Source organism: Myotis lucifugus, unplaced genomic scaffold (assembly GCF_000147115.1).
Source record: "Myotis lucifugus unplaced genomic scaffold, Myoluc2.0 scaffold_10, whole genome shotgun sequence".
Taxonomy (NCBI): Eukaryota; Metazoa; Chordata; class Mammalia; order Chiroptera; family Vespertilionidae; genus Myotis; species Myotis lucifugus.
Window position 1 is genome coordinate 2,017,547 of NW_005871058.1, and position 12,404 is coordinate 2,029,950.

At 43.5% G+C, this 12,404-nt stretch overlaps 1 protein-coding gene across 1 annotated transcript in view; it reads right to left on the reverse strand.

The window, feature by feature from the left end:
• MYBPC1 (myosin binding protein C, slow type) overlaps positions 1–12,404 on the reverse strand; it is an 81,886-nt gene that overhangs the window by 593 nt on the left and 68,889 nt on the right. Inside the window, exons 21-27 of the mRNA XM_023749869.1 lie at positions 11,844–12,032; positions 10,054–10,188; positions 8,561–8,569; positions 6,910–6,966; positions 5,918–6,085; positions 3,095–3,183; positions 7–202 (exon numbers count right to left, since the gene is read on the reverse strand). Coding sequence (XP_023605637.1) covers positions 7–202; positions 3,095–3,183; positions 5,918–6,085; positions 6,910–6,966; positions 8,561–8,569; positions 10,054–10,188; positions 11,844–12,032 — 843 coding nt within the window. The remainder of the gene's footprint in view (positions 1–6; positions 203–3,094; positions 3,184–5,917; positions 6,086–6,909; positions 6,967–8,560; positions 8,570–10,053; positions 10,189–11,843; positions 12,033–12,404) is intronic.

A 12,404-nucleotide genomic window follows, 5' to 3' on the forward strand; every position in this document is an offset into this window, starting at 1 on the left:
ACCTACCCACGATCTGGATGTCGATCGATGCGTTTTCCACGAATTTCTCCACTTTGACTTCCAGATCGTATTTCCCTGAGTGGCTCCTCTCCGCTTTTCTGATAAATATGATCGTGTCAGTCTCAGAGTTGCGAATGTTGATTTGATTTTTATCAATTTCGGCACCATCCTTCTTCCAAGTTAATTCTGGTCTTGGTTTTCCCTAAAAAGGAAGACAGAGAAAGTAGAGGGGGAGGGAAATCAGATTGTCTCAAGATTTTTTTTTCTACTATTACAAAAAAATGACAGTGTCTTGCTCTGTTCAAGGCAAAGTTGGCAAAGAGTCTGGTGGTGGGCAACTATAGCAGCAACAGTAATTCCCGCTGCCTTAGTTATATTCTGCGTACAAGGCACTACATTAGGTACATGAAGTTTATTATTTCTTGTAATCTTCATATCAAGATGGTATCATTATCCTCATTTTTTGGATAAGGAATTAAATGACTTGCCCAAGGCCTTGCAGCTAAGGAAGCATTAGAACCAGGTTTTACAGGCTGGTCTCTCTAGCACCAAAGCCTGCAGAGCACAGCATAAGGGTCAAGAGCATGGGCCCTGGGGCCCTGGAATCTATATGTGGATTCTGATTCCACCACTGAATAGCTGTGTTTCCTCGGGCAAGTTACTTAACCTCTCTGTGCCTCAGTTTCCCAATTTGTAAAATAAGGACAGTGCTGCCTCACAGGGTGGTTATAAAGATAAGTTCTTTGAAAGCTTCTGTACACTACGTAAGTGTTTTATTAATATCATCTAAATATGAATGATTATTATTCCACCTTTTATTCCAGCTCATTTCAGACTTGTCTATAATTCACTTTTTTTTATAGCTGCTGAAACTATTCTCTCAAAGCAGACTTTGTGCCCAGCCAGAGTGGCTCAGTAGTTGAATGTTGACCTATGAACTGGGAGTTGCAGTCTGATTCCCGGTCAGTGTTTCACATGCCCGGGTTTCGGGCTCTATCCCCAGGGGAAGGACGTGCAGGAGGCAGCCAATCAATGGTTCTCTCTCATCATTGACGTGTTTTTTTTTTTCTCTCTCTCTCCTTCTACCTTCCTCTCTGAAATAAATCAATTTTAAAAAAGCAGACTTTGAAAAATTATAATCTCACTCATGGACATGAGTTTCAGTTTATATGACAAAGAAACTTCCTAGGATTCCTGAGCTCCCAGGCTCACCCCGAAGGTGGGAACCAAACATTCATTCAGTCCGGTGAGGCATGGCCTTCCTCCGGCTCCTAGTGTGGCTTATTGATAAGGAATGTGAAAGACACACATCAAACCCCCGCCCAAAGAGCTGAAAGAATGGCTGGGGTGCTTAGACTTGCACAGGGAAAGGAGAGAACAAATGGTTAAGAAAAGGAAAAACAATTCCAGGTCTTTCCTTAAAATTTGCTCTTAACTATTGGAGGAGGGGGAGGGGTTATTGAGTTCTCTGAGAACCTATAAAGTAAGAAAAGCACTGGATTAAGTGTCAGGAGACATAGACTCTGCTCTTGGTACTACCATTTACTAGCTGTGTGACCTTGGGCAAGTCACTTAACTTCGCTGGCCATCAGTTTCTTCTCTTTTCAAACGAGGATAAAGAAATCTGCCCTTCCTGCCTCACCAGGTATTTTTTCAAATTAAATGAGAAAATGCCTATGAGAACTCTAGAGGTGATACAAACATGGAGCAGTCTTGTCAGCCCCTTCCTGGCAGCTAAGCAGCCCCTGGGAGGCCATACCTATGAGGTCCCTGTTCTCATGCTCTCTCCTCTCCCAGACCCAGTGACAGAAATGAAACACACAGACGCCCAAGATCTGGGATCAGCCCTAGCGATAGAAATGATTCAGCAGCTGCAGTCCAGCACTGGGGCTGAGTCCTGAGTGCTGCCTTGTCTCAACTCCTGCTTTTATCTGAGCCTGTGGAGGAGGGAAGTGGGAGGAACCTTGCCAAGTCATCTCCTTCCCCCTCTACTGTGTTTACACTCACGTCCTCCCTGGCTTCCATTCTGATTGCACGCAGGGTGTATGTGGAAGATAACAAACTGCCTCTTCTAAGGTGTGGGCCCCCTGGCTTGAGTTGACTGTCTTGTTAGCTTGGTTTTCATGGGGCTCTGAGCTTGAATGAACTCTGTGTGTGTGTGTGTGTGTGTGTGTGTGTGTGTGTGTGTGTGTTTTCAAATGTGCACAGGGACCTAAATTCTAAGGCCATGCTATCTGATATAAGAGCAACATGTGGCTAGTTAAACTGAAATTAGTTATAATTTTAAAAAATTGAAAATTCACACTAGTTCCTAGTTGCACATTTCAAGTGTTCAACAGTCACATTTGGCTGCTGGTTACCGTGTTGGAGAGCACATATATAAACATTTCCTCCATCACAGAAAGTTCCATTAAACAGAGGCAAAAAAAAAAGGTGTCAAATAAGTAAGGGTGTGATGATGCAGTGTGTGTGTGTGTGTGTGTGTGTGTGTATGTGTGTGTGTGTGTGTGTGTGTGTGTGTGAGAGAGAGAGAGAGAGAGAGAGAGAGAGAGAGAGAGAGACCAAAACTGACTACTGCAGGCAAAGTCTAGTTAATCTTATAAATAACAAATTCTTTCGCTGGAGCAATGATTTAACAATGTTCACATTTTTTTTTCAGTTAGTGGCATTGAGACATCAAATTTCAGTAATGTCTCTTATTGGAATTCTGCTTGGTTTGGGGTAATGGCGAGAAGTAATCCCATGTTGTTTTCCTGAGAACTTCACTGCGAATGAAGGTCAGTTTTACAGATGTGTAGGGCCAGAGTCTCCAAGCATTTCTTGTTTTGGTTTCTCCCCGATGTTTCCTCCCTGCCCCACCAGAGTCCCAGAGCTTCAGGTCTCATTTGTGTCATGCAGAAGGAACATCTATGGCGGTTTTATAGATTTCTCTTTCACAGCAGCAGATCATCACTCCCCAAATCTCTTCCCTTATTTAGCTGTCTCCCTTGGAGGAAATCCTGAGTCCTGATGAACGTCAACACTAGAGCATCTCCCCTGTCTTCTTAAACACCACAGCATTGCAAGAGAAAACGAGCGAGCCCTGAATTGTTACCTGGAAAGGTATAACCAGGTTGACAGCTTCTCCAACTCTGCGGATGTAGGTTTGCTTCAGGTGCCGTGGGATGCGAATTTTTGGAGGCTCTGAGTGAGAGGAGCAGAGCACAATTTGGTGATCAGTACAGTACACTGGAAATAGCCTTATATTGGCATACTGCTGTGATGCTCACTGCTCGCCTTTGCAGGAAAACTTAGATGGGCCACTAATAGATAATATATGGTAACTCTGGTTCCAAATGTTTTCTTCCAAGAAACGTTTTAACAGTTTAACACAAAAAAATTTATCCTTGACCTCTTTGATTTTATTGCAACTTCCTATTTTTATTGCCGTTATAAGTCTAAAGCGACTTTATAGAAAAACACCAAATTTTCTCTTGGGACCTTGTACATATTTTTCATAGTTTCCAACAGGGAGTATATTCTCCAATGAACAATCCATTTAAGGTCTATAGACACCACATTAGCTGGTAGGACTACCTATTCTTTCTTACCAGAAAAAAAGAAAAAAAAAGAGATTTAGCACTGAGGACTTGCTATTGAGATGATTCTGTTGGCATTTTATAGTAACTTTCTCCCTTGTGCTATCATGAACTGCATAATGGGCAACTCTAGCCTACTGTGTATTAATGTGCACTAGTTCAACATCAAGAAGATACTAGAACATGTTGCTGTAAACCCATTAGGAGCAGGGAGTCAAAGGCTCATGGGCTCACCCACAACCACTTTCACACCCTGAGAGGGATGATGTCGGTCTCATCACTTGGGTGCTCATATGTGACAGACACTGGGCTAAATGCTTTTCATGATGGGACCAATTTAAACCTCTTTGCCACCGTAGGGGCTATGTACTGCTTTTACTTTATGATAAAGAAATGGGAGCATAGGAGTTAAGGAACTTGCTCTTGGCGACACAGGCAGGATTAGAACCTGGAGTCAGCCTGAGGGCCTATGCTCTGCTGAGAAGTACAGACTGCAGAGTCACAGACAATAGATTAGACGCGTAGCAGATCAATCTGGTCACAGACTCCTGTTCTGTAAACGCAGGATGATAACAGCATCTAATTTGTAGGACTGTTGTGAGGATGAAATAATGTAATCCACGTAAAGCATTTAGCATAATGGTCAAGAATAGTAAACTTTAGCCCAGCCGGTGTGGCTCAGTGGTTGAGCATTGAACTATGAACCAGGAGGTCATGGTTCAACTCCCGGTCATAGCACAGGCCCGGGTTGCAGGCTCGATCCCCAGTAAGGGGGGCGGGGGAGCGCGCGTGCAGGAGGCAGCTGATCAATGATTCTCATCATAATGTTTCTATCTCTCCCTCTCCCTTCCTCTCTGAAATTAATAAAATATATTTTATTAATAACATATATTTAAAAAAGAATAGTAGTAAATTTAAGGAGATAATGATGATATTGATGATGTCGATGATGAGGATCCTGGAGATCCTCCAACTCCCTAACTTAACGTGTGAGGAAAAAGAGACTCAGTCAGGTTCGTCAGCAAACTGAACCATCATCCTAATAAAAGCTCACATATGCTGAGGGCTTAGCACTCTGTGAAACAAGCAATGTGGATTCATTTCTTTAATTCTCACCCCTCTTGAGGTAGTAAAAACTATTGCTATCTCCATCTTGCTGATGAAGAAATCAAGGTTCAGAAAGATCAAGTCTCTTACCCGAGACCACATAGCTAATAAATGATGGAGACATTTTTAAGTTTTAGAGAGCTGTCAAGTCCATGGTGATGGATAACATTTTCCCAAAATTCTAATTTTTTGCTGAAAAGCTCTTCTTTATTTCATTGACCAGTTGACAACAAATAGTATAAATGGTTCTCCTTGAAGTGACAGGCTCGCGCCATTCATTTTCTAGAAAATGTCTGCCAGGTAACCAAATCTGACAAGACGTTGCTTGTCACATAGTCATTCTTTCAAGTAAAAATGGAATTTCATGAAACAAGTCACTAGTTTAGCCTCTAATTCAGTTGCACGAGGGCTTTTCCTAGAAACAACCATTGTACTACGGTACACAGCACAAGGCGTCATGCATACTGTGTGTTTTATTGTCGCAAAGTATAGAAAAAAAAGTGTACTCAAGCACCAAGCTTTAATAATACTAATGATTTTATGCCACATCAAGAACACTCCAAGGCAATACTGGCCCTTTTATTTTAGCTGCAAGTGCATGGTGGGGAGGAAGATAAGAAAGAGTAACAGTTGGTGGCACTGACTTGATCCACGCTAAGGCACCAGCAGTTTTACCCATGGCCACTCTCACACCATTAGAGCAGCTGTCAAATAGTGTGTCCAGATTACTAGTGTTCTCTCTCTCTCTCTCTCTCTCTCTCTCTCTAGTCAATGGTGAAGAACCCCAGTGAGGTTAACTAACTGGTCCTCATCCCAAGATATAAACCCAGGCTACCCTCCACACTGCCTGAAAAGAGCTGTGGTTTTGTTTTTGTTTTAATTTTAAAATATGTTTTTATTGACTGTAGAGAGAGGGAGAGATAGAAACTTCAATGAGAGAGAAACATCATTGATCAGCTACCTCCTGCACACCCGCTACTGGAGATGGAGCCTGCAACACAGGCATGTGCCCTGACTGGGAATCTAACCAGTGACCTTTTGGTGCATGGGTCAGTGCTCAACCACTGAGCCATACTGGCTGGGCCGTTTTGTTATTTTCAACTCCCAGGAAGCATGAATACAATATCAAAGGAGTGATAACAAAATAAAAAGTTTTGAAGGAGAAAGGGATTTAAGAAATAAAAGCAAATAATGTAAAAGGGAGATAACATGCTGAAAGGCTCGCCACCCACCTATGATTTCCTTCACGAGGATGGGCTGCGAGTAGTACTTGGGCTCGCTGGCACCGGCTGCGTTCACAGCCTTCACACGCACAAAGATCTTCGCATCCGTGGGCAGGCCCGTGATGGTGAACTTGGTCTTGTCGATCAGATCTGTGTTTGCAACTATCCAGTCCTCAGCTAAAATCCACAAAAGAAAAAGAAGGCAAAACGGTGTTTAGAGAAACAATCATCTTAACAGTCAACTCCAAATTAGTATTTGACTCATAATTAAATCATTTGGCCTGGACTCAGATCACGTGTGTGGCTGGGCATTTTTCAGACTTAAATGAAAAAATGGCCTATACTGGCTAATGCAAATAACAGGAAGAAGGACAATCAGATTCTGTTATTTCTGAAAAAACCTCTATTCAGGATACTAGGGTCACTTGCATAATAACTGTTCCCAAGAATTTGGCAGCAATTGTACAATGAAGGATGTAACCATGATATCTAGCCATCCATATACATTAAAGTTCAGAAACACAGGAAAACGTTATTCTTATGAACGAGAGACAGAACTTTATAGTAAATTTCCAGTCATATAATCTCTCTAGTTTATTACTATCGGATGTTTGTTTATTACTCTGAAATACACACATGAGGACAGGGAATCTGATCATGCTCCCATTTACGAAGACAGTACGCATATACCCACGAAGGTGGAAACGAAGCGCAGGGGCCAAGACCTCCTAAGGAGGTGGCACAATTCTTCCACCTCAAGCCAGCATCCAGGGCTAATAACTATTTCAGCTTCTAACAGTTCCTATGCTTTATGCCCACAGGACAAAAGAAGGCTTGGATCCCAGATTATGAACTCACTGCCCGCCCCCGCCCCCCTCCATCTCTAAAAGGACTTCTCTTGTGTGTATGGACGGTGGGTGTACTTCATGCTGGGTTATGGGCATTCCCAGAAACTTTATCATAGAGTAAGAAAGTGTGAAAGCTTTCAAAGAATACTTTACCTGACGACAGATCATATGCAGCCTCCCCATTTTCATCAGACTGTTTTGCTGATGTACCTTTGGGAATCCGTCATTAAAATTAATTAAAGACACCCACTGTCACACCAGAAGACTATGTATCAGTAGTCAGCATTCTCTGTTAGTAAAGTATGCAAAGTATGCAAAGATATTTGTCTTCAGAGCAGTGACGGAAGAGACCAAACACGTTAGGGGGGCAGGACGGGTTCCTGAGGAGGGGCATGGCCTGCTTTGTTCAGACTGTGGTTTTTGTCCTGTGGCACCGGCCACAGAGAAGAGGAGGAGAAAGGAGCCTGAAGCACCTCCAGCTGTGGGAGCAAGAGGTAGAGAAGAACCAGGCAAGACCCTGAAGAGAAAGGAGGAGCGGGCCCTGGACTCCACAGGGGAGCAGTGCACGGTGGAACAGTCCATCCTTGCTCCTGCCCCAGCCACCCCAGCCTGGGCGGGTCCTCCGAGTTCCCGGGCAATGAAGTGCTCCCGTGATGGGGCTCATGCATCAGGCTGGGAGTGAGGACACTCATAATAAGGCCCACCCTGTCTTACGAGGGCTCTAATTCTCAAAGGAAATGGAAACTGCCCCAGCCGCTGAGGAGGCAGCCCCTGGTTGCCATGAGAGCAAGCTGTTGGTCAAGAAGACAAGGGAGCCAGCTGGTCTCTGCATTCTGCAAGAGTGGAGGAGATGGTGCTGGCTCACAGGGGTGGGGGGGTCATGGGCACACCCCACTGGTTTGGCATGATGACTTTCTGGGTACTGGGGGAGTGGGGACTGCACTGGCTCCCATAGAACTTTCTCTTCTGCCTTATTCCAACCCTTCTAGGAGTACTAGTATCAGGGAGAAGGAGCAGGAAGTCAGAATATCCTGGTGGCTGGGAGTGCATATAGATAATAAAAATTACTTAGGACTTGGAAAAAGAGATACGTCTTTAAGCCAATGCTTGGTTTGGGAACTACTGTGTTGACATTTTCATAGTCAAGAGACAACTGATGAGCAAGTGAAATCAGGAGGCAGAAAACGTGCACGAAAGAGCAAAGAACTAGTAAAGAAGAAAATTTCAAGAGAAAACAGGATGCAATGGGACCCGAGGGGAACAAATCTAGCTGAGCCCTTCACCTCTGAACCACTTTCGCTGAGGGAAGCAAAGAGAAGAAGGAGCGAGAGTGAAGGAAGAAAACAGAGAAGAGTAAAATGCTGCAGGCGTTAAAAAAAACAACACCAAAAAGAAAACCAAACAAGAGAAAGGCAGAGTCAAAACCAACACACCATCTTATAAAAGGAAGAGTTCTCTTACAGAATAAAACCTGACATGTCGAAAAGCATTAAACACTACAGAAAATTAGTCTGGAGGACAACAGCCATTAAAAGAGAATGAAGAATAGGTCAGCCACATGAAAGAAGTAAGAAAAGACTGCAAGAAGAAAGATGTACACGTTCCATAGAAAGCTAATTCCAAAACGTTATGTGGCAAAATATATACATAATAATGACTGTGTACATATATATATGTATAGGCCTATACATATATATCTACACAGACCACACACAAAATCATGTAAAATACACTTCGTTGTATTTTATCTAAGGTGGGCAACATCAAAATGACAGCCATGTATCATTTTGCTGTATCTTCTTACTTTTTAAACCTATCAGAAAGAAAAGAGTAAAGAATTTGCTCCGGGTCATACATAAACAAAAGGTTCATGGTCAGCAGCCACAACACATATAAGATTGGGGAATTCTGGGTGATACAGACAACAGAGTGAAGTGCTCATGATTTTTTTGAAATAGTGTTGTGGGGGAGGGGAATGCAATGGGAATCAACCATATTAAGTTCTCAAGAATTTCTCTGTTGCCCCCCTCCCATGCTGGGATAACTCTGGGAACTTTCTTAGAATGTCCCCCTGGTTTTGGTTAGTGGCTTTCTAAGCCCCGGAGAAATAAACCTCCTGCTCTGTGAGCGCAGCGCATGTAAATGGAACTGAGTGTTACCAGGAGGCTTCGTCCCCCCTCCCCTCCTCCCCACCTGACCACCCCTGGTCATTCCCACAGGTGCCCCAATCCAGGGCCAGGGGTTTCTTTCTCAGCAGTTTTCTCTTCATAAGAAGTTTCTTCTCCATCCTGGTGTTGCCTCCTGGGGAGGTGCATTTGGAGTCACACTCCTGATTTCCCAAATGTGCCCTGTGGTCTCTCTCTGTCCTTCATGTAAGATCCAAGTGAAAGTTTTGGGTCCAAAGAGTTTTCCTGAAGGCTACCCCTTGGCTCATCCTTTGTGGATATGAGTGTGCTTCCCTGAGGGTGGTTTACCTACCATCGTCTAGAATGGAGCCCGAGTCCAGAGCTGGGGCAGTTTGATTCATATATTTTCAAACCATGACAAGGAAGAAATCAAGAAACATTAGAGGCTTTCAGTGAATTTCACCTCTTTTTTGGTTTTCGGTACACTCTGGCCCATATTTTCTTGTGCCACTTTCTCTTTTTCTATGATTTTTATCAGCAATTGTTTTCCTGTTTCTTTTCTGCTCCTAAATTTGAGTGATTAAATTTTTAGGTATCCAAAGCCCTGAGAGAAGTTACTGCCACATGGGCAATCCATTTGGTGCCTCATGTGGGATTTAACGCTGCTTCTTTTCAACACTAAAAAGTTGTCCTTAATTCTTCTTCTTCCTCTTGGTTTCCCACTTTAGAAGGCAGGGGATGGTCACCAAAGAGCCAAATACTAGTATGTAGTTGCTCTTTATTCCCCAGAAAGAGGCAGCTCTTTTGATTGCTGACCTCTGCTCAGTTTAGGGTTGAGAATTTCTAATTTGCTTCTTTCTAACTAGACTTTTATTTTGCTTTGGTACAATTTAATTCCACAAATTCAAGAACTGGAAGTCCCTGAACTATCTTGACTTAGATCAATGGTGCTGTCCAATCGGGCAGCCAAGGTAGAATATTTTTGAGATCTTAATTTGCTAGCCTTGAGTATCAAAGAAGGGCTAAATTTTTATCCATCTTAGAAGGATGACCTTTGGCTTGTCATTTTCAGTAGGCAAGAGATGAGTTCCCAAGAGAGAGAAACAAAAGAAAGGGGGAGCATATCTCACCTAGTGATGATGGTATTCATTTAACCACGAGTTGTACTTACTTCCTTCAAGGCAATACTCTAGCACATAGCCATCTAAACCTGCGGCACCGATCTGATCTGGGGGCCGCCACTTCATTGTGACAGTGGTGTCAGTTACATTGTCAACAGCCAGAAGTGTAGGGGGGCTGGTTACAGCTTCAAAGATAAAAGAGAGAGAAAAAGAAGAAATTATTATCTGCAGAGTTTATGGCACCAGGAATGGTAATAAAATGAGCTAGGATACAAATAAAAATATACACAGAAGACCCATGTCTTAGTAAAATTAAATGAAGACTCCTCAAGCATATGCTGTGTGCAAAGATCTGCCAGACATGGAAACATTTTATTTTTAAAAATATATTTTTACTAGAGGCCTGATGCACGAAATTTGTGCACTGGGGGGGGGGGGGGGGTCGGTGTCCCTCAGCTCAGCCTGCACCCTCTCACAGTCCAGGAGCCCTTGGGGGATGTCTGACTGATGGCTTAGGCTGGCAGTTGGACATCCTTAGTGCTGCCACAGAGGCAGGAGAGGCTCCTGCCACAGCCACTAGGCTGGCCAGCCATAAGCCCGGCTTCTGGCTGAGCAGCATTCCCCCTGTGGGAGTGAACTAACCACCAGGGCAGCTCCTGCGTTGAGCGGGATTGGGCCGAAACTGGCTCTCTGACATCCCCTTGAGGGGTCCTGGATTGTGAGAGAGCACAGGCCAGGGAGGGATGCGGGAGGTTGGCCAGGCAGGGAGGGACCATGGGAGGGCTCCAGGGCATGTCTGGTCCATCTCACTCAGTCCCGATCAGCCGGACGCCAGCAGCAAGCTAACCTACTGGTTGGAGCATCTGCCCCCTGGTGGTCAGTGCATGTCATAGCTAGCGGTTGAGCGGCTTTAGCATATCTTTAGCATATTATGCTTTGATTGGTTGAACTGATGACCGAACACTTAGCATATTAGGCTTTTATTATATAGAACTGATTTCAGAGAGGAAGGGAAAGGGAGAGAGAGAGAAACATCAAAGATGAGAGAGAATCATTGATCGGCTGCCTCATACATGCCCCACACTGGGGATTGAGCTCACAACCCAGGCATGACCTCCTAGTTCCCAGGTCAATGCTTAACCACTGAGCAACACTGGCTGGGCAACATGGAAATATTTTAAAATGCTGCCACATGCTCCCTCCAATTTGGGAGGTTAGTGTGGAGGCTGGGAGGCCCTAGGAAGTTAGAAAAAAGTCAAAGTTTGGAATCTAATGATCTAGAATACATTTCCCATAACTCTCTAAAGTACAAACTCTTGTATTAAGTCTTTCTATTGAAAAAAAAATTCACTACCATAAAATAGCGAAGCCCTCACCTTCTGTTTCTTTGTCTTTGCTGAACTGACTTTTTTGGTTCAATAGGTAACACTTAAGATGTGCTTGTAAAGCAAAGACTAGTTCTGAAGCGTGTTTTGTTGAATGATCTCAATCTGTTGTAGTTACAGTGTTTACACAAGGTGCTGGGTTATACCTTCAGAAGGACAAATGGCGTGTGGTCATGTGTCAGAGAGTTCAGCAACATGTTTTCAGTGGGGAGCAGAAACTGGAGCCACCCACAGCTGTCATTGGAATTCTGGTCATGAATTCCAGGGCCAACATTAGGAAGACATTCAACTCTACCAAATTTCTTAGTCAGAAAACTACTCCTAACCACCTCCACCCTCCTGCTCACCCACCACTCTAAGCAGCCTCCAGATCGGCTCCAGTTGGAGGTCGGAAGGAAGCAGTCATAATCTGGGGTAATGATTTCCAGGACAAGAACACTTCTCTCCTGACTTACCCAAAGGAACGAATGGCTTGGAGGGCATACTGGGCTTGGAGATGCCGATGGCATTGACGGCAAAGATACGGACCTCGTAGGCCACGCCTTCAATCATTTTTTTGGGCTCAAAAGTTGTTTCTTTGCAGAGCTCAAAGTTCAGCCTCATCCACCTGGAGCTTTGCTTTTTTTTCCTCTCAATAAAGTATCCTACAGATGACATAAAATAGAAACGCAAGTTTTTTCCCCTTGGTCTCTAAAACTATACTTTGTCAGATATTAGAAGTTCTTCAATTTTCCAATATTCTCTGCACTCTAAGTCAATGTATGTCATTTTTAAACCACCTTATTTCATCAGTTGTTTGAGATTATAGGGAATACAAGTATTAACAGCATAGGAGAAAGAAAAATAACAGGACTAGAAAAAAATTAGAATTGTACTAAGAAGAAAAGAGAAAAATAGATAATAGATATGTAGGTCATACCAACTGATAGAGTCGGTATAGGTGAGCAATAGATTTAGCACTGAGTCCAAACAATATGAAGGGGAAATGACCAGTTTCTTGAGTGAGTAGAAAAGAA